We start from the raw sequence: 21,550 nt of genomic DNA on the forward strand, positions 1-21,550 counted from the left end.
AGATACAGTCAAAGTTATTAAAAGATAAGAACTGACAACATTTTGTCATTCGTAAGATGAGGGTAGCAAGAAAAAGGATGGAGTTAAGAGAAACTCCTGTATTTCTGCTTCAGCAAGTGAGTGGGTGTTGGCTCCACTCACCAAACTAGCAAGAACCTGAAAAGCAGGTTTAAAGCAGTAGTACATTTAGCTTCAGAAAAGTTGAGATTTATGTGCCTGTGGAACACCAAAGACACGTCCAGCAAGTAGCTGAATATTCTAGTCTGTACCAGGGTTCAGGGGAAGATGTAAGGAACCTTAGCTTCGAGGTGAAGCTTGCAGTTTGTAGTTATAAAAGTGGGTGAAATTCCACAAAGAGAATAAAAAGGAACTGAAGTCAGAATCCCAAGAACACCGACCTCAAAGAAATGGGAAGAGGAAAAAGGAAAAAATCACACTGTTTAAAGAGAGGGTAGCTCCAGAGAGAGGAGAAAAACTGAGGAGACTATTATCATGAAATATAACAAGAAAGTCAAGAAAATGGAATAGAATAAGAAACTCAACAAAGAGGAAATGATTGATAGTATGAAATGGTTAAGTGAAGTGAAAAATTAAGAATTGAAATATATCCGTTAAATTTAACATTTAGATCACTGTTGACCTGAGCCAGAATATTCAGTGAGTTGAGTAGAGGCAAATATTAGAGTGCATGGCTATTTTTGTATATGACTTGATTTGTCTCCTTTTTTGAAAATTTTTTTAATGTTTATTTATTTTTGAGACACAGAGAGACAGAGCATGAACAGGGGAGGGGCAGAGAGAGAGGGAGACACAGAATCTGAAGCAGGCTCCAGGCTCTGAGCTGTCAGCAAAGAGCCCAACGCAGGGCTCGAACTCACAGACCGTGAGACCATGACCTGAGCCAAAGTAGGATGCTTAACTGACTGAGCCACCCAGGCGCCCTGACTTGCTTTTTCTCTTTAACTCTAAGCTGCTTGACTGCAGAGACACTAACTCAAGCATACTAGTTGCTCAGTAAACATTATTTAATCCGTGACTAAATAAAGGAGACTATCAATTAGAAAAATGAAGAATATAAGGAATAAGATGAATGTTGCTAGACTTGAAAATTATAGGGACAGCATGGTGTCACAGAATAAAACTGGAATGGGAACGTGTAGATCTCGTTTTTAGTTCACATGACACCAAAAATAACAAGTGACATGAATCAAGTTAAAAATATATAGTTTTCAGGCACCTGGGTGGCTCAGCCATTTGAGCATCAGACTTCGGCTCAGGTCATGATCTTACAGTTCATGAGTTCGAGCCCCACCATCAAGCTCACTGCTGTCAGCACAGAGCCAGCTTCAGATTCTCTGTCCCCTGTCTGCCCGTCCCCTGCTTGCATTCCCCCCAAAGTAAATATATATATTATATATATACATATATGTGTATGTGTGTGTGTGTGTGTGTGTATTTTGACTTTCTTTAATTTTTATTTTTAGAGAGAGCAGGAACAGGAGAGAGGGACATAGGGAGAGATAATCTCAAGAAGGTTCCTCACTCAGCGTGGAACTGACGCAAGACTCAATCCCAAGACTCTGGGATCATAACCCGAGTCTAAATAAAGAGTCATATAGATGCTCAACCGACTGAGCCACCCAGATGCCCCAATATTTTCACTTTAGATTCTTTACCAGTAAATTAGAAAGGCAGAGTTGATCAGGAATGATGGAGGCTTTAATTTTTTTAACTTTATTTATTTTGAGAGAGAGAGAGAGAAAGAAAGCACACACACACACAAAGGCACGGGAGCAGTAGAGGCAGAGGGAGAGAGAGAATCCCAAGCAGGCTCTGCTATCAGTGTGGAGCCCAACATGGGGCTGGAACTGACACACTGTGGGATCATGACCTGAGTCGAAACCAAGAGCTGGACACTTAAACAACTGAGTCACCCAGGCACCCCAGGAATGACAGAGGCTTTAATTCATCCCCACCTCTGATTGACTGGTCATAGCTGTCTGGGACACTGTGTTGTGGAGAAGTCTGAGGTTCTGTATTTACTCAAGAGAATAGAGGATTTTAATGAATCGGCAAAGTCTGCTGTGTGTGCAGAAGGAGAAGTGGGTAGCACAGCGGGTAACACATATGCTACACATTTGCCAACCCTGAAACAGTTTATGTATACAGCTCTTTAAGGCAAGAAAATATGTGATTTATGGTCTTTTCTGAGAATTCACTCAGAATGTTTTTATTTTTTTATATTTATTTATTTTTGAGAGACAGAGAAAGACAGAACACAAGAGGTAGAGGGGCAGAGAGAGACTAAGACACAGAATCCAAAGCAGGCTCCAGGCTCTGAGCTGTCAGCGAAGGGCCCGACCCAGAGCTCAAACCCACAAACCGTGAGATCAAGACCTGAGCTCAAGTTGGACGCCTGACCGACTGAGCTACCCAGGCGCCCCCAGAATAAAGTTTTCAAAAGAAATTTCTACAGTGAACTGAAGACTAGATACACATTTATCCATGGCTAGTTTCAAATTCTTACTTATAAAAATTAAACTAGCATGTCTAGAATATAGCATCCCATGTAGGAAATCTAGGAGTAGTAGCATTTTTACAGGAAATAAAATTGTTGATTGCATAAGTACACAGAATAACATGTTCCCCACCTCTACCTCTTACACTGCTCCTAACACTTAGGCAGTGACTTTTCAACATCCATGATGCTCAATGAATATAACCTTATTAATCTCAGAAGCCTGCTGTGATGGGGGTTAGTGCTAAATACGATTAGCCTCATGGACTAGATGAGGAAAACAAAGCATAGAGAGAATAAATTACTTTTCAGAGGCTACAGAACAAAAAAGAAGAGAATGTGGGAATGGTCTCTTTGGTCAAGCAGATGCAAGGCCACCACCCCAGAGCTGTACAGAGGAAGTTTCCCTTGAGGTCTGGGTTCGGTAGCCCTGAGTTTGGGTAGTAGTAATGGGTGAATGCTAAAACTCATCCATTACTATGCTAAAATACAGTTCTAAATGCAGAGGTGAGCCACTTAGTTTTAGTTTATATTTTGCCACAAAGCAGTATAATTTCATATCATATCGTATCATAGTTCAACATATCACTGAAAGAAGGTTTAGTCTATGTTAAACTGTGGAGAAGACTTTATATATTTTACTACAAAGCATCAGAATGAAAAATAAACAGACAACCAAAGTTATAAATCCAAATAAACAAATATCTAAAGGGACTATTTGACCCCTAGAAGCCAAGTCACACACTTAGTGGTTCTTTGTCATGTTATTAAATCGACCCAGGGTAGGACATGGGCAACTTCTGGAAGCCCTACACTACAACAATTGCATGCTGCTTCTCCAAAACATGAGGAGAAAATGTTTCATAGATAGCCATCTGTCTGCAAAGGAAACAGGACTGGCAGATGTCCAAAGAGTTTCCGAATTTCTTGTATTTTTGAATTATAAACATTTATAATATCTTTTATTTCTTGAACTTTATTAATTTTTTTGTAGCTGTTAACCATCTGAGCTCTGAATCATGCAAACCCAGGTTCAAATCCTCACCCTACAGTTTATCAGCCAGCCCTGGGGAATAGGGAAAAGCTTACTGAACTTTTCTTGCCTGACCCCTAATAAATACTCAATAAATGTCCATTGTCGTATTGTTGCTGTTTTATTATATCAGCATTAACTTTATTGACAGGTAGCCAAGTCATCATTCATCCTGATTGTCATCTGAAGGAAGAGCCCTTAGATTATGAATTCAATGTTAGTAAAATAGCATAAAAAGGAAAGAGACATTTAAGAATAACAAGTACTATATAAACTCTGTTTGACATAGGAAAGTCTACATTTCTATGAACAAGACTAAGCAGTCTCAAAAACCGAGACGATAAATATTCAATGTACACTACAATCAGAATTCATCTTTTATTCCACATGAAAAATACTCAGTATATATTCATTTCTCAATTATTAATATGGTGTCAATTATCCAGATTATATAACCTATAGGAGAAATTTTCCATGCTTCAAATGTGTATTCCCAGACATATAACTGCTATTCAAAGTAATGATAATAAATAATTGCCATTCAAAGGAGAACAACTGGCACAGAGAAGGTATAAAGGAAGGAAAACTGGCATTCAATTGAAAGAAATCTTAGGCTCTGTCACTTATAGTCATGTTTGACCTCAGACAAGTTACTCTTTGAAACCCTCTTTGAAACCTGTGTCTCCTTTATTACATTTAAAACGGAGACAGTACCAATCACAGGGCCTTTGTGGGTCTTAAATGAATTAATAAGTCAGGTAATGAAGTAATGCCTAGCAAAAGGCATGGGCTTAATAAATATCTGTAACAGAACAACAACCAAAATGCTAAGTGCTACTTAATTAAAAACATTTAAATAATATAATTGTGATTGAATTGATTGTGCTCAAAATAATAAAGAAAATAATAATAAAGGAAGAAAATGAGAGAGGGAGGGAATGTAAAGGTATGATTCAAGTGACTGTATTTTGCTGTCACAGGTAATATACTAAGTAATGATTCTGCTTTATAGCAACACTACTTATACTTGGCTCCAAATAAGCTTTCCAAGGCAGCTTCCATTTAGTAGCATCTATAGAAATGGTAGTGAAGAGTGTTTATTTACACTCTGGCAACTCCACATTTCACTTAACCATGGCTCCTTTCTCTTGTCTTGATTCTTTCTCTTGTGCCCTCCAAGCGAAGTGCCAATGTCTTACTAGACATTCTTAACTAGAATTTATATAGTAAAGGTTTAGTTCTGGAGTTTGGTGGGTCACAATGAACTCATGATAATGGACACTACATTGTTCTCTTCAACCAGGATGTGCGAGTTAGTGGGGAAAAAAAAGAAGAAGCAAACTTAAATTACCTGTTGTCTTCTAAAATGCTTAAAGGGAAAATCCAGTAAACACCAGATAAAAACTTAAGGATGAGATATTACGGCTGCTCAGGAGGAGGGAAAAATGGTTGTATTGATTCAGCCATATGACTTTCTTACAAATCATACAAAGTCTAACATCTGTCACCCTGTTGCTGAGTTGATTCCTGTAGCAGGTGCTGGGATCCATCCACACGCCAAGTGACAGGACGCTAGAGTTGGCTGCATCCGTAAAGACCCCAATCCCAGAAAAAGAGAAGACAAAATCTGCCCCAAAAAAGGCTGAAAATTAAAAAGGAATGTAAAGAACAAAAAAAAAATCATAGAGAAGAAATTTGAGGCAACGTTAATGAAAGACCAACATGACTTCCACCAGCAACAAAAGAAAGGTGGGGAGTACACAGGTAAATAGAAAGACACTACAAGGAACAACTATAATCTACTAAACTCAATGGTTATAAAAGGAACCTGCAAAGACATCGCTCAAAGGTGAGCAGGGCACTCTGTGGCGCCCCTTCCTCCTCAGAGGAGTGCCACCAATCAATGTCCCTCCACATGCACTTCCAATATCGGTAATGAAGCAACTTCACATTTTTCGGAGAAAACGTGTTGTCCACAAGTTATAGGAAAAAATCTCCTCACGAGGAAAAGATAATAGGGTTGTGCTGAGGAAAGTGTATTACAAGAGGAACACGATCTCACAAAGTAGTATTATTAAAGGAAGTGATCACAAAAACGTTTCTGTCCTCAACGCATTACAGAAACAGAAATGTTCCTCTAATCCAAAATAGCTGCGATGCCACCCAAAAGATACAATGAACTTGAGAGAAGAAAAGCACAATAGCACTGTGTGGACTGTTTCTGCAAAGCTTTTGTTTCCACCTCATAATGGGGCAGAAGGGCAGGAGGATGATGGGAGAAATTCGAGAAGAGAGCAAGGAGAAAGACAAACAGAGAGAGAAACAGGGATAGAGAGACAAAGAGACAGAAAGCCAGAGAGAGACATTCAGAGAGATGAAGGGAAGCAAAAAGAACCGCTGAAAGATGGACCGGCACACGGAGGAAAAAAGGCCGGCAAGAAATCACCTAATTCACTTCTCTGCATTCGGGCCGCTCCAGACCTAAATTGGGCAGACAGAAGAAAATATATCTTTTTAGATCTATAGATAAATTTTGAGAGTTTTGTGAATAAACTATTCTAGATAGCCAATCCCTTATCTGGGAAATGTTCCTTATGGCAAATATAAATCCTACATGCTTTGCTGTGTTTTCTTCTCAATATTAATGGAGGATGGTCTGAGTCTATCCTCTAGGAAATCATTTTTCTTTCTTATATCTCCCCTCAGGCATTTTCTTCTCTTGGCTGAAAAATCGTTTCTTTACCTGTTTTTCCCGCTCCTAATTTTCTAAACTTTTAATTACCTTTATTGGTTTCCTGAACGTCTTCTGCAAATCCCCCTGAGCCCACCTCAGAGTGATCTAATAATAAGAGCCACAATGAACGTGTATAGATCATCTTATGCTTGTAGGAAGTTCAGCAGTGACACAGGCCTTATTTGCTTCGAACATCACAATCTCCCCGTAATACAGACACTGTGGTTACCCCTGTTGTAGTGCAGTGGCGGGGAGACGGAAAGAGATTAAACATGTTGGAGATTGCTAGACGACAGAGAAAGAACAGACAGGTGGACATCACCAGTTCAGAGGCAGCCAGTCCCTGCTTGGTGAAGGGAGAAGACAGGAGGGACGTGAGGCAGGAACAGAAAATGAAAGCCAGACTCAGAGGGTGCTTGTGCACCGTGACAAAAAATTTTAAATTGTGTCCATTGGGCAATGGATGCTTTAAGCAATCAAGTAGAGAATCAGGTTTGTTTTAACGGGTGACTACTCTACTCTGGCCAGAGTATGTAGTGCGATCTGGAGTGGGTGGGAGAGGTTTAAGTTCAAGACTATGTGAGCATATTGAGAGTTCCTTCGTAAGGGACCAGGCAAGAGGTGATGAGTTCCAAACTAACACAGAAGCTCTAGAAATGGAAGATTTGGGTCCACATTCAAGGGCCATGAAAGAACAGAGGAAGGGGAGTCTGTGAGAGAGATGGAAAGGAAGAAGCTAGGAGTGGATGGAAGAGTGGCACCCACAGCAAACAGCACCAAACCCTCAAGAGCACACAAGCGAGCACCGGGCTGCAAAGAGGCTCCAGAATCAGTGCTGGTAGGTCACAGCAGATGATCCTAACGAAGCTGCTGTTACTTAGCAGTGCAAGCAGGAGACAAATAGCAGTGCACTGAGAAGTAAATGTTCAGAGATAAAAACTACTCTAGAAGTTTTATGATGGTGGTGAAGAATGGGATAAACTCGAAGGAAACTGAAGAGGTAGGAGAGTTTTGCTTTGGATGAGGTTATCCACAGACGAGACAAAGCAGAATATGATCAAAGTATCATCAAGTGTTACACTTTTATGGGTGAAAACACATCGCCATTTGGCAATGAGTGAGACATAACTAAAAATAGAGTGAATGTGGCATTAAATATTCCTGTGATATGAAGTCTCTAAACATTAATATGTGCAGTATCTAAGACACAATTAGAATATTTAAATGGAATTTGTTGACCTCTGCATGCATAGATGTGCATATACATTCCAAACTCTCTACTAGCACAACCCACAGAAAAGAAAATAATCAGCACTCCCAAGGGAAAGAATAAATCCCAATTCTAACAATATCGGTCACTATGTATCATTGTCTCACATATCAATAGGCAATAGAAGACTAGTGATTCCTATCTGGCATGTTTATGGGGCATGAAATAACCCATAGTTTTTGTTTTAAGCTTCAGCACTGCTTTCAGAACACCACATATTATAAAAATATCTGGCACTGTGTTTGGCTCACTGTAGAGGATAAATGAATTCAATTAAACTTTGTCACCATCTCTAGAGTCCTGATATGCCTGATTCCTTCACCTAAGAAGAATCATTCAAATTTTAACAAACACCCATGAAAACTTCTTTAGGCTGCTTCTGATGTTCTACAATCTGTAACTAGTGTTCCCATTGATACAGTATGAAGTCATCGTTCTTAATGTCCCCACTGCTAACATGGCTTGCGCAGTTACCAATTTCCTATGGCTTCTAGGCCCAGTTAACCTTTTTGCTAACATCCAGTTTGTCTTGATGGACTTTTTCCATATACATAAAGTCTTCTTCCATATGCATATGGCAAAATAATCATTGTTTCTTTCTCATTCTCTTTTTCAGCAATAACGTTTGATGCTGGAATTCTAACTTCGAGATTTCAGAACTGTGTTTTATGAAGTTCTAAGCTACGACTCTCCCCAACTCACCTTCCCATCCAGCCTTTAGCTAGCATATCTCTAATTTTATCAGGTTCACCATATTTTGTCTGGAAGCAGGGTTGTTCTGCTAATGAAAACTAAACAAAAACACTGTTTTAAAGTTTTAGACATCCTATTTTGTCACTGTTTTTGTTTGTTTGGTTGGTTTTTGTAAACCTAACTAATAGCAAAATAATGAAACAACTACATACCCAAGTACTTACAGCATCCTTAAGGAAAAACATTCACTCCATGACTTTGCCACTTCTACTCTGGATGAAAAAAGTATAGTGCTAATACTAATCTCTTCAACCAAGTCCACTGGGAACTATAATTCCATTTGGGGCATGACAAGCAAAATTTTACTGGGATATGCATAGGACAATGGTAAAAACAGATTATTAATCATCAGCCAGAAATATATTTAAGTATTTTGTGCTTAAAGGGTTTTAAAAAAATAAAAGAAACACACTGATCCCGAGAGAAGACTGATTTTGTTAGAGAATAATTAGCTGCCGCTCTACTTAAGGTCTCTTTTCCTCTTAGAAAAGTGGAAGTCCCTTTAGGTTGACTTTTTGCTGTTGTTTTAAGGCCCGAGAAAGGCCTTGCCAGTAACTAAATAGTAACAGCAGACTTCTGAACAGATGGACTAGAACCAGATGTCAAAAGCAAATTGACACATCATGAGACCATTCCCTCTCCTCAACAGTAGCAAGGTATCCCTTAAGATGATGGGCTGGCCCTTTGCCAGCCATGCCTGAGGCAGAAAGTGTCTGGGATAGTTTGAAATCAAGGCATGCCACAGGGAATGACCATGAAGAAACAAGAAAAGAAGGCTTGTCTATTCCACCACTGCTTTAAAAGTAATATCTCTCAGATGCATGCTCAATATTCTTTGAAGGAATTGAATAAGATCCATTCCTTCCAAAAATTTGAAGACAGAACAAGAGCTAACCAGAGACACTCCTTCATCAACAAACTGAGCTGGCTGCTTCTCATGAAACTCAGAGAGTGATGACTGTATAGGATCTGGCCTCCAGACTTCAAGACTCAAAAATCTGATTTTGACAGCATTCTGAGAAGGAATCCATCCCTCGGGGGTGGACTCACAGTAGATTGATGTAAAACACAGGATGCTAATGGCCATATTTAAAAAGAGAAATATAAACAACACAAGGACCAAAGTCCTCATATTTGTTGACTAGAGTATTCTTCCCCAACAGGCACACACATCCGGGAATCCAAATTATGATCAGAAACTTATATGGTTAGCATAGACTCAGAAAAAGATGTATTAGCTAGATGATTTCAATTCTCTCATGATAGCAGACAAAAATGCCTGCTGCCTCTATCTTCAAAGGAGAGTTGATCTCAGCAATGAAAAGTGGTATCACTGATACTCTTTCTCCTGGGCAGTGCTCAGCCACAACATGCCAACGTTCACTTCCATGATTGTAAGTCCTCTGAGAAGGTCAGGGACATCGTCTATGTTGTTCATCACTGAATCCCATGTTTGGCACCTGGTAGGTATTCAATATATATCTGTTGGCTGAATGAACTCAACTCATCTTTTTCTATGTTTTTCAAGGCTGACCAATGCATATTCTATTTTCAAATGCATGAATATTCAATCAGGTTATTATAGAACCTGCTGGCCCAGGGGCCATTTTATACCAAAACGGACTTTACCCATCTCTGCTCTAATATATTAACATGAAATCTCAGGAGGGACATCTTATGTTCCTTATTTCAAAATTCATTATGGATGCACATTTGAACTGTCCTCAACCACCAGCAACAATCCTTTTGACCTATTCCAGATTATTTTATTTCTAGTTCGTATAATTTCAATTTAGCCATGGTGAGGATCTAGAAGCAATCTTTGAGTCATGGAAATTAATACCTAAGCTGAAAGTAAGTCACAGCTGTGAACTGGGCCTTTTCTTCTCTGTTTCTTCATGTCCAAGGATTTTTCTGCTCAACTTTCTTTTGAATCTAAAGGCCCACTTTCGGGGCGCCTGGGTGGCGCAGTCGGTTAAGCGTCCGACTTCAGCCAGGTCACGATCTCGCGGTCCGTGAGTTCGAGCCCCGCGTCGGGCTCTGGGCTGATGGCTCAGAGCCTGGAGCCTGTTTCCAATTCTGTGTCTCCCTCTCTCTCTGCCCCTCCCCCATTCATGCTCTGTCTCTCTCTGTCCCAAAAATAAATAAACGTTGAAAAAAAAAAAAATTTAAAGGCCCACTTTCATTTCTCCTTTCCACTCCTGTAGGGATGTACTCACTGTCCAACCTCCATTCCATTCTACTTGTATGAAGCAATTTAGATTTCTCCTTTCACTTTCCAACTCACCTCCACATAGTCTCAACACATTTCTACCCACAAACCACCTACCCCCTCACTGAAAACAATCTTCAACATGAACTTCATGTCAGATAACTTCCCAATCCTCGACATCGAATGAATTTGCTCATTTTTCTCAATGTTATTGCAAAGGAATTGTATGTTTTGAAGATTTCACACACACAAAGCCAAAAAAGGTAAGAATGTTAAACCAAATAGAGCAAATAAAACTGTTAATGCTTCAGGATCATATTCTCATTAAAATGCTTCTGCAAAATTTGTTGTATATGGGACACATCTGTATATAACACACACAAATGCTCTTTTCTTTATACTACCAATCACATTGAAGAGGTAGAAAGAACAAGCTGTAGTAACAGAGTGAATCCCTTAATGCCAGAACAATGTATTTTTTGCCTTGACCCCAGCCTCCACAAAAAAGTTGGTCAGCATGGCAATATTGTAACTAATTAATTAATGGGCTTGTAAGATCACAAGACTGATGTAAAAAATGCAGTGGTATCTAGACATAAAACAACATCACATACTTTCAAACAAACAATACTTATCAGTTTCTTATCAATTAGGCAAAAAGTCTAACAGAGTCCCTAGCACACAGCAAGGACTTCTAAACTTTTAACTCCTTTTCTCCCTTTTCTCTTTAGTTGAGTACCCCCTAGACATATGCACTTACACACAGGTGCATGTTATTTCCCTAATTTGCTCTGTTTGTTAATTGATAATGAGTGAATTTTGAGAAAGATAGACATGGACACCCACGAATTATATTTTCTTAGCAGTAATGGAACTCTTGATGTGTCTTCATAACAGGAAGTATCAAACACGAAAGAAAAAATTAAAATGGATGTTCTTATCGATTGACTTATGCTCTTTTATCAACCATCTGGACTTGCTCCTGTGCTAGAAATGTCAAGGGTAATTTTTTAATACTTTTCACTAATGCATTTCCTTCATCACTCCTTCTAGGGCTTTCTATATATTCAGCAAGCCAACCAAAATAAAAATTTAGGAACCATTACTATTAATAAATGCAGGTTCCTGGATAAACTGTCAAAACATTTCCAAAGGTCCAGATTATAACCTTCAATCCACTCTACTTACTTCTGTCCAATTACAAAATGCATGCCATTCTAACTGAAGCATACATTTTTAAAGTCTGACATTGACATGCATCACACAGAGATCAGAACTGGACAGAGGCTTATGACTTACTATGATTTATATTCTGTCATTGAAGCTAATGCACAGTGAATGGTTCAAAATCCTCTTCCCTTTCTCCAGCTCTTTAAATGGAATCAAGCATAGGCACAATATTAATTTTAAAGTTAACTTACTCTAATTGAATGGCAATGCTTTATTATAGCCATGTATCAAACAAGGACCATAATATATCATAAGTGACACAGCTAAAGCAGATCCTTTTATGCTTTGCTTTTCATTCTCCTTGACTTTTTATCCACAAGCTTTTTAAATACCACTGTTCGTATTTTAATATACTCTGTTCGGAAATTAACATTACTGAATCGTCCCTGTACTACCAACAGCATTTCTAAATCATGCACAGTGATATGCAAACCAGTTAATATTTTTTCAGGCAGTGCTATTATTATATCACAGAAGCCCATAGCTAGAGGAATCTTAAGTGGTCATCCAGGCTATATGCCTGCCTTCTTTCAAGAAGAATCAATTTTCTCACATGTGTTCCACCTTTTTGTCCCTCAGATGGTTGTGTCTCATAAAGTAATGAGTGACATTTCTCCTTTGCTGTTATTGAGGTTAAAAAAAAAAACATAACATAAGCTCTCCCCACTTAGTGTATTTTTCGGTGTATGGTACATTATCATTAACTGGAAGCACGTTGTATGGCAGATCTCTTTTTCTTCTTGCACAACTGAAACTTTGTACCTACTGAAAACCAGCTCCCATTTGCCCCTACCCCAGCCTCTGGCAATCAATCAGTATTCTATTTTCTGCTTCTTTGGGTTTGATTATTTATCTCATATCATTGGAATCATACAGTATTTATCCCTCTGTAGCTAGCTTATTTCACTTAGCATAATATGCTCAAGGTCCATCCAATTTGTGCATATGGCAGGGTTTCCTTTTTATTAAAGCTGAATAATATGCCACTGTATGCCTATACCACATTTTCTTTATCCAATTCATCCATCAATGGCCATTTCTTTTACTTCAACATCTTGGGTATTGTGGATAATACTGCAACAAATGTGAGAGTACAAATAATCTCTCTGAAATCCTGAATCCAATTTTTTTCAGATACATATCCAGAAGTGGGACTGCTGGATCATATGGTAATTCCATTTTTAATTTTTTGAGAAACCTCTGTATTGTTTTCTACAGTGGCTGCACCTATTTTACATTCCCATCAACAGTGCACAAGGATTCCAGTTTTTTTTCTCATCCTGATGAACACTTAATGATTTTTTGCTTTTTGATAATGTCCATCCTAACTGGTGTGAGGTGATATCTCACTGTGACTTTATAGTATGGTACTGGCATAAAGCAGATACACAGACAAATGGAACAGAACAGAGAACCCAGAAATAAATCCACATATACAGTCAACTGATCATCAACAAGGGTACCAAGAATACACAAGAGGAAAAGGGTAGCAGACTCTTCAACAAATGGTGTTAGGAAAATTGAATATCCACATACAGGAAATAAAGGAAAGAAGGGAAAGAGATAAAGAAAAAAAAAAGAAAGGAAGAAAGAGAGAATGAAATGAAACTGGACCCTTATTTGCACTATACACAAACATCAACTCAAAATGGATTAACTCTTAAATGCAAGACCTAAAACTAAAATTCCTATGAGAAAACATAGGGGGAAAATCTTCATAACATTGGTTTTGGCAATGATTTCTTGAATATGACATTTAAAAGCACAAGTAAAAATGGACAATGGAAACTACACCAAACTAAAAACGTTGCTGCACAACAAAGTAACTAGTCAATAAACTGAGAGGGAAACTGACAGAATGGGAAAAAATATTCACAAACCACATAGTTCATAAGGGGTTAGAATTCAAAATATACAAGGAACTCTTACACTTCAATAGCAAAAAAAAAAAAATTATAATGCTATAGTGGTAATCATTTATCAATATGTTAAGTGTATCAAATCAATACACTGTATGCCTTAAAATTACACAATTTTACAGATCTATTACATCTGAATAAAACTTGGGGGAAATGGCAAGGGCCCTTAACATACCTTTCTCCAAAGAAGATATACAAATAACCAACAGGTATAATCATCAGAGAAATGGCGTTTCTTAAAAACATCACACTCAATGATAAAAGGTGATTCTCACTGACATGGCTGATTTATAACTTCCCAGAAACAAGAAACAGGAACCTCCCCTGGTTGGGTTGGAAATCAAAAATTATTTGTTAACATCTGTTGGATTTTCACTGTGAACATTAGAATTGGCCTAAAACAAAACTCTATGATTTATGCTGACACCCTCCATCCTCTTTGAGAAGTATCCTGGATTCTGTGATTCTTATTCGTATTAATTGTGAGAATTGAATGACATAATATATGTCAAAATACATAAAAACATTTTATAGATTTAAAAGCACTATACAATTATGGTATTAATTTTTAAAATGGGATTGAAGAAAGTGATAGTAATTAGAAATAGCAAAGTGAAAAAAGAAAAAAGTCCTTGGTTTTATACTATAGGGAGCTGGGGATATATAATTTAACTTGAAAAATCTGATAAATTCTGTTGTGTCATTATTTCTTCAGAAAAAAAAAATTCAACTTAGCCTAATCTACCTGCAAGCCTCACCTAAGTTACTGCTAATCAGATAGATGCTCGAGAATAAGAGCTGGCAATCTGCAGCTCCCTCATTCTTGTAGATCCAGAATTTAGTCACACTCATCTTGAACTTTCACCTGTCTCCCTCTCCCTGAAACCCTTACCTTGCCTTCTCACCCCCATCTCAGTCTAATCTCTCACTGTCCTTCAGATTGCCACCTAAATGTCACTGTTTCAAGGGGACTTTCCTGCCTCAAACTCCACTCCTATTTCATCGGCAGTGTCACACTCCTGTGTGTGGGGCAAGAGGTGATGCTATTTCAATGTCCCTCGGCGTTCCCCAGATAATGATAAAGTAATGGTATTGACACAAGCCGGCATTTGAGCACATCACCCTCCACCTCCTGGGCAAGTTGCTCTCATCATCCATCACCCAGGAAAACCCCTAGTTCTAGGTTTCAAGTCCTGCTTGGTACCTGGTCCATGGTGCTGAGCTCAGCTGCTCACCGGTATGCTCTGAGACAGCAACATCTTGACAGAAGGTGACAATGAGAAATATACTTTTAGAAATCCTATGACTTTATCAACATGTGAAGAATCTAGAATGTAATAAATGCCTACACAAAGCAGAGCATTTAATCCCACGCACTAGTACGAGAATGCCTTATTTCTATACTTAGCTCTGCGTTATGTTATTATAAAGAGAAGTAGCTGACACATATCAGATTCTTCACTGTGATCAGCATACCTGTGAATCATACTAATTCATGTTCCAAGATGAGGAATCTGAGCTGAGTATCTCCCCCCATCACCTGGGACTGCTATACTTTTTTTCCCTTGTCAGTTCTACAAATGTCATGGCTTGGAATTAATCTTCTCAGACCCCATCTATATCACTAGAAAATGTGGGTGTAGTATTTTCAGGGTACTGCTAACACATCCAAACAGGTAGTTACAACACAGTATGAATACAATCTGATGACTGGACTAATATTTATCAGAATTTTTTCCAGGCTAACAGAGAGAGAGAGAGAGAGAGAGAGAGAGAGAGAGAGAACTAGAAACATGGAATTTTCAGTTGTTTCTGTCTTTACACTTCAGCTTCTCTTGAGTAAATATAACATCTAGACTGCTGTCCTTTCCAAAGCTTTGAATTTTGGAAATAATGCAAAGTTGATTGTATTCTGCCCTCTATTGTGCCAGCTGACTCTGCAACGCTGAGAACAGAAATGTTTCCCCTTCTGACCTTAATATCAATCAGTGGATATTGTCAAACTTGACATTTTATTGTCCCTTCCTTAATGGCATGCTGTAAATAGAAACATTATTGTTATAAATTGTTCTCTGAAGTTTGACATTGTACAAATTACACTGTGTACTCTATTTTATTAAATGGTAAAACTCAGCAGGCTTTCTATCAGGAGGCCAAACTACAGTACTTTGTTCTCGTAAGAAATGAGTGCTATGTTGGCAGGCTAAGCAAAAGGTCTCATCATAACCATTCTGTCAACAAATAACTCATAAAATCTTTTCTTAGGATACACATTAAAGCATTTATCCTGATCTTTAATATATCTTAACATGGAGAGGTAATCCACTACATCTCAGCATTGGCTGATGCCTTTGCTCAGGAAAGAACCAACACATGAACAGAGCACCAATTAGGACACAAACAAAACAACAACGGAACGGAAATCAAGAGGGGTCAGTGTTTTCCCATCCTTAAAAAACATTTAAGTCAATTACAAATATCTGAGTGTCTGAATAAATACTGTTTAAAGTACCAGGACAGATACACAAATACAAAGAATGATAAGGTTATCTCCGTGGAGCTTATAGTCTAGTTGGGAATGTACTGGATAAACACGCGAAACAGTAAGAAAAGAAGAGAGTACATGATAAGTGACTGCTAATCAGATAGATGCTGGAGAATAAGAGCTGGCAATCTGCAGCTCCCTCATAAATAATTACAAATTATCTGTAGGAACTTCATTAAGACACAGCCACACTCCTTTGCTTCAGTATCATCCAGGACTGTTTCTGTGTTGCAAAGGCAGAATTTAGTGGTTGCAATGGAGACCTTATGGCCCACCAAAGTCTGAAATATTTACTATCTTTATTGAAAAGCTTTGCCAACCCCCACTTTAGAAAGCTAAAGAAGAGACTACCATGCACTGAACTGGTAAAGAGGGGTTCAAAGAATGGGTAAAAACAGCAAAGGAAGGAAATGAGGGAAGAGCACTCTAAGCTGAGAGGACCATCTGAGCAAAAGTGCAGAGGTGGGAATCTCGGGGAGGGGTAGGTAATACATAGGCCAACTTGGCTTAAGATGGTGGGAGCAATGGTTTGGAGAAGAGGTGACCACATGGAAATGGTAGTTTTGATTTGGGCACACAATGAAACATCACCTAAATGCCAAGTGAAGAAATAAAGACTTTCTCTTCACAGTCAACAGAAGAGAGCTCCCATTGCGATGGTTGGTATTTTGTTTATTTTGCTTTGTTTTTAGCAAATAAGTAAAACAATGAAAGATACAGTTTCAAAAATATTACCACTTTCTATTTTCATAAAGCAGTCATTCTATGGCATCTAACTAGATCAGTTTACTGCAGAGCAAAGAAAATAGCCAAAGAGTTTTTTATAGATCTCTACAAATTCATTCTCCCTTTCCATTCATTTCAGAGAAAATTTAACATTGTTATTTATAGTTTCTTAACACAGCACACACTTGTGTCTCTTTACACCTGTGCTCCACATTTTCTTCATGTTTAATACTTGAAGAATCAAAGTCGTGAGCAGCAACAGAGATAAAGAATGGTCTTTGACCCTGTCCTTTTTGATTTACAGGGTATATAGTGCTGTCATTTTGATTTGCCCAAAGGTTAAAGCTTAAAGATAGTACAGAAAGTACAGTCCTCCAAAGAGATAAATACACTAGGGCCAGCTCCCAGGCAAATGGTATTTGATATTTTTGCTCCTGGCTGTTGGCCATTTTAGTCCAGTGCTGGAGGCTACAGCTCAGCCTAGGAGAGGCTTGGCAAGTCTGTCCAGGTATCCAGCAACCTGAGTGGCTCACCCCAGCTGCAAACCATCTGTATCCACCATACTTCTCTAAAGAATACAGCTACATTCCGAGACAGAATTATAGGTTCATGGTAGCTGTAATCCCAGAACTACCAAGGATCCAACTAAGAGCCACCCCAAATTCTGCAGGTTACCCTGGAACTACACTCACCCTTCAGGACCAGATTGGACTTCCCAGGACCACTCAAAAGTTAAATGGAGATCTCAGTTCTCATTCAAACCAGTCTCGTGCTCTGGAGGTTGAGATGAAACTAGATTTAACTTGACAAACCCGGTGTCATAGAGAACTTTTAGGTTGGGCGGGTTTGGGAGGAATATGTTGCGATAGAAAAATCATAGGCTCTGCCATCGGAAGGTCTCAGTTTAATTTTGCTAGTGGAGTTCCCTTGAGCCAATCACTTAATTTCCCTGAACGTAGTTTTTTCTTACCTGTAAAATGACATAATCATAAACTCACAGCATTATTGGGGAAGTCAAATAGAAAACATATGTGACACCATATTGCAAACTTGAAGCTACTCTACAAATATTTGTCTTTATTACCACTTCATGTTTCATGCGGCAGTTCCTAAAGTGTCGTCTGGGTGCCCTGAAGGTACTGAGACCCTTTTAGTTCTGCAACAACTATTTTTAAAACAAAAATCACCTGATATTTGACTTTTCACTCTAATTAACTCAAGTGTACAAGGGAGTTTTCTTTCAGAGGCTAAGTGATGTATGTTGACATCATCACTGTATCAGCTGGCAGCATGGTGTGTTTGTGCTCATTCATGTTTTGCTGACTTTTCGGAAGTAAATCTGCAGGGTCCTCAATAATTGTTAAGAGTGTAAAGGGATCCTGGGGGCACCTAAGTGGCTCATTTGTTTAAGTGTCTGAGTCTTGGTTTCAGCTCAGGTTGTGATGTCACAGTTTTGTGGGTTGGAGCCCTGCATACAGTACTGCCCTGGCAGCGTGGAGCCTGCTTGGGATTCTCTTCCCTCTCTCTCTCTCTCTCTCTCTCTCTCTCTGCCCCTCCCCCACCTGCTCTGTCTCTCTCAAAATAAATAAATAAACTTGAAAACAAAAAAAGACTGTAAAGGGGTCCTGATATCAAAACATTTGAGAACTACTGTTTTATGCCGTAAGTGTAGATCTCCTTAAATGAACTTTATAAGCAAATAAAGCACACATTATTTGCTCCTTTGGTAAGTATATGTATACATTAAAGAAGCAGAGAGAAGTATCTTTAAATGGTATACACTTGGGAGCTTATCTTTTAATGTGATACAGTTGTGAGTTTAAAAATAATACAAATGGAAAAGAAAAACATTCAACTTCTGTTATATCAACTAAAGTGCTAATTGAGTACTTAGGTTTAGCATATTGCTCTAAGGTACACATAAGAAGTGTCCAACACATTTCTTGCTCAAAAAAACCTTGAAACAATTAGTGAACACAAAAGTATTTTATAGAGAAATATGTTGATTGAAATTCTCACTGAGCTATTTTTTGTAAAATTACTAATATAATTGGACATTAATTTGAGACTAAACGTTCTGTGCGGCACAGACAACAAGTAAAAAGAACTAGGATAGGAATACATCTATGTCAGCAATTATTTATAATGAATATTAATTTAATAAAAATGAGATAAAAGTTGTTGGTGTTGGGAAACGAGATTCAGGAGCTGACCCTGGTTGATGTAATAATAATCCATAAATATCGTTTGGCCTCTTATATTATGTTCATGCATTGTAGTGCATAAAGTGAGAACTATTTTTAAAAACTGGGCTTCACTGTTTTGCTTGGTATCGTGACAACTCACTAAAATCTCAAATAATACAGTACAAATGCTTACAAATGGCCCTCAGCCATCTGAATCTCTGATCTACCCCCAGACAGATTTTTGTTTGGGACATGAGCCAGGAGCAGAGAAAGTCCAGCAGGTCTGGATCTGAATGGGATCTGAGTGTAAAGCCAGCCTGGAGAATGAACCTAGCTCTGGAGCAGAACACAGGACCAAAGTATGATGTCGGCAGGATTCAAAAGCTAGCAGTAATATCCAGGACTCCCAAGCCAAAGCATTTTAAACATTCAATATCTTACTGAAATAAAAGCTGTGGCAGAGAATAGCTCCATTTTCCATTGTTAGCGTTCCAGGTCATGCTTTGTTAAAGCTGATAGTTGGGAATAAATTGTTCTTACATGACTTATAGTAGAATACCTTGGTAAAGGTGAAAAACTTATGTAACTTAAAACTCCATACTACAGAACAACTTGAGACATCATTTTAGGATCCACAGAAAAACCTGGAATAAAGGCTCTTTTAGTAAATTCAGTCCTGACAAAGACTGGATCAAGAAAAAGACAGGCTAGAACTAGGGCAAGGTGTAATGGCTTTTGGAAAATTTTGATCTCTCTCTCTCTCTCTCTCTCTCTCTCTCTCTGTCTCTTTCTCTCTTACTTTCTCTCCCTCTGTGTCTCTCCAGAAACTGTGCCTCCAGAGGAATTTACAATTTTAAAAAGAGCTCTACTTTATTTCTTCTCTTTCTCCTCTCTGGGAAGATAGCCATAAGAAGGGGACAGACAGGACAGTATTTTTATACATTTTATAATTATTATATTCAAGAATAGCTAGGCATGGGAATAAAGGTCATTTCTCCCAAGAAGAAGGAAATGATATAATTTCAAAGTAATACAGATTTAATGAGGTAATATACAAAGGCTAAGATTTTCTACTAGCAAGTATCTTTCATAGGCAAGAAAGCATAATTTTGCTTTCCCCTGAATGTGTTTTTCTCAGGCTATTTTCTGCATTACTGAGAATGGACTCCTGAGCCCTGTAGGAGAGAGCTGAAGGTAATCTACTCCTGAATGTATAGTCACAACAAGCTATCCAATGATAACTTGGTAACACTGACCCAGGCAAAGTGGGTATAGCAGAGCCCCAGAACCACTAGCCAGCCACCTTGAAATGATAATTACTTTCTGAGATTGATTGATTGATTGATTGATCTTAATTTTTTTTTTTTTTACTTTAGAGAGAGAGAGTGCAAGCAGGGGAGGGAGCAGAGGGAAAGAAGGATAGAATCCCTTCTCGGGGCTCAATCCCATGATCCTGGGATCATGACCTGAGCCAAAATCAAAAATCAGATTCTCAACCAACTGAGCCACCCAGGTGCCCCTTTATGAGTTTTATTTATAAGTCCAAATGAATACAGATGATGCTTTACTGACCAACTATATTTCTTAAATCTGTGGTTTCAACATAAATATACCCTGGACCATCTACTAATTCAACCAAAACAACATTTAGTGAGCATTTATTATATGTTAAGCAGTTTCCTAGGTACGATATGGATAAATGAGACAAAGTCCATGACAAATTCGTTTTCAGCTAATTATGGAAAATAAAACAAGTACAACAGTAGCAACCAAAAAACTATAAAATGAGAACTTTCATTACATTTAAAATAAAACTGTAGTAAGGCAGCCTTATGAATAGCAAAACATGATATGTGCCAAATTTGAACAAAATAGAATCAAAATCATTTCCTTCATTGATTACATTTAATGAACACTTACTCCATGTCAAACTGATGCCATTTAATCCTCACAGCATCCTAGCTAAATGTAATTTTCAGGAATTCTGCTAATTCTAGATGGTACAAGGGTCTCAGAGATGTTCTCCCATATAAAGTTTCCTTACTGGATTTAAGATGAACTTTCACCCTGCATAGGGAGTACTGGTTTAAATGTCTGATGAAACCTATAGTGTGGAGTGCTCCTTTACACAGGAAGAAACAGCACGAGAATATATTCAGCACAGAATCCAACATGGTCATTGTTATGCCGCTGTAAACATATGATGTCAGTGCATAAATTGGGCTTAGCACGGGGGCCTGAAATCCAGTGAGGAGCACTGAAAAGGACAGGTCTTGGGAATTCAGGCTGCCTCACCAGGTAGAAAAGGTGAAGTGAATAATTATCCCCAGATAGTGACCTTTTCTGCACAGAGGAAAGAAAGAATGAAAGGCACCTAACAGGGAAAGCTCATGCTTCAAAGAATACACTCTCTTCTTACAGCTG

General features: G+C 38.4%; 1 protein-coding gene across 6 annotated transcripts in view; it reads right to left on the reverse strand.

The window, feature by feature from the left end:
* The window catches only part of TMEM117 (transmembrane protein 117), a 508,588-nt gene that overhangs the window by 281,953 nt on the left and 205,085 nt on the right, over positions 1 to 21,550 (reverse strand). The window contains exon 1 of one of the 6 annotated variants that reach the window (XM_040488384.1): positions 4,579 to 4,722. The exons of the other annotated variants lie outside the window; for them this stretch is intronic. Coding sequence (XP_040344318.1) covers positions 4,579 to 4,613 — 35 coding nt within the window. The 5' untranslated portion in view covers positions 4,614 to 4,722. Of the gene's footprint in view, positions 1 to 4,578; positions 4,723 to 21,550 lie in introns of those variants that run through there. 6 annotated transcript variants of the gene reach the window in all.

The sequence above is a fragment of the Herpailurus yagouaroundi genome, unplaced genomic scaffold, assembly GCF_014898765.1.
Source record: "Herpailurus yagouaroundi ecotype Mexico unplaced genomic scaffold, PumYag 166, whole genome shotgun sequence".
In the NCBI taxonomy this organism is placed as follows: domain Eukaryota; kingdom Metazoa; phylum Chordata; class Mammalia; order Carnivora; family Felidae; genus Herpailurus; species Herpailurus yagouaroundi.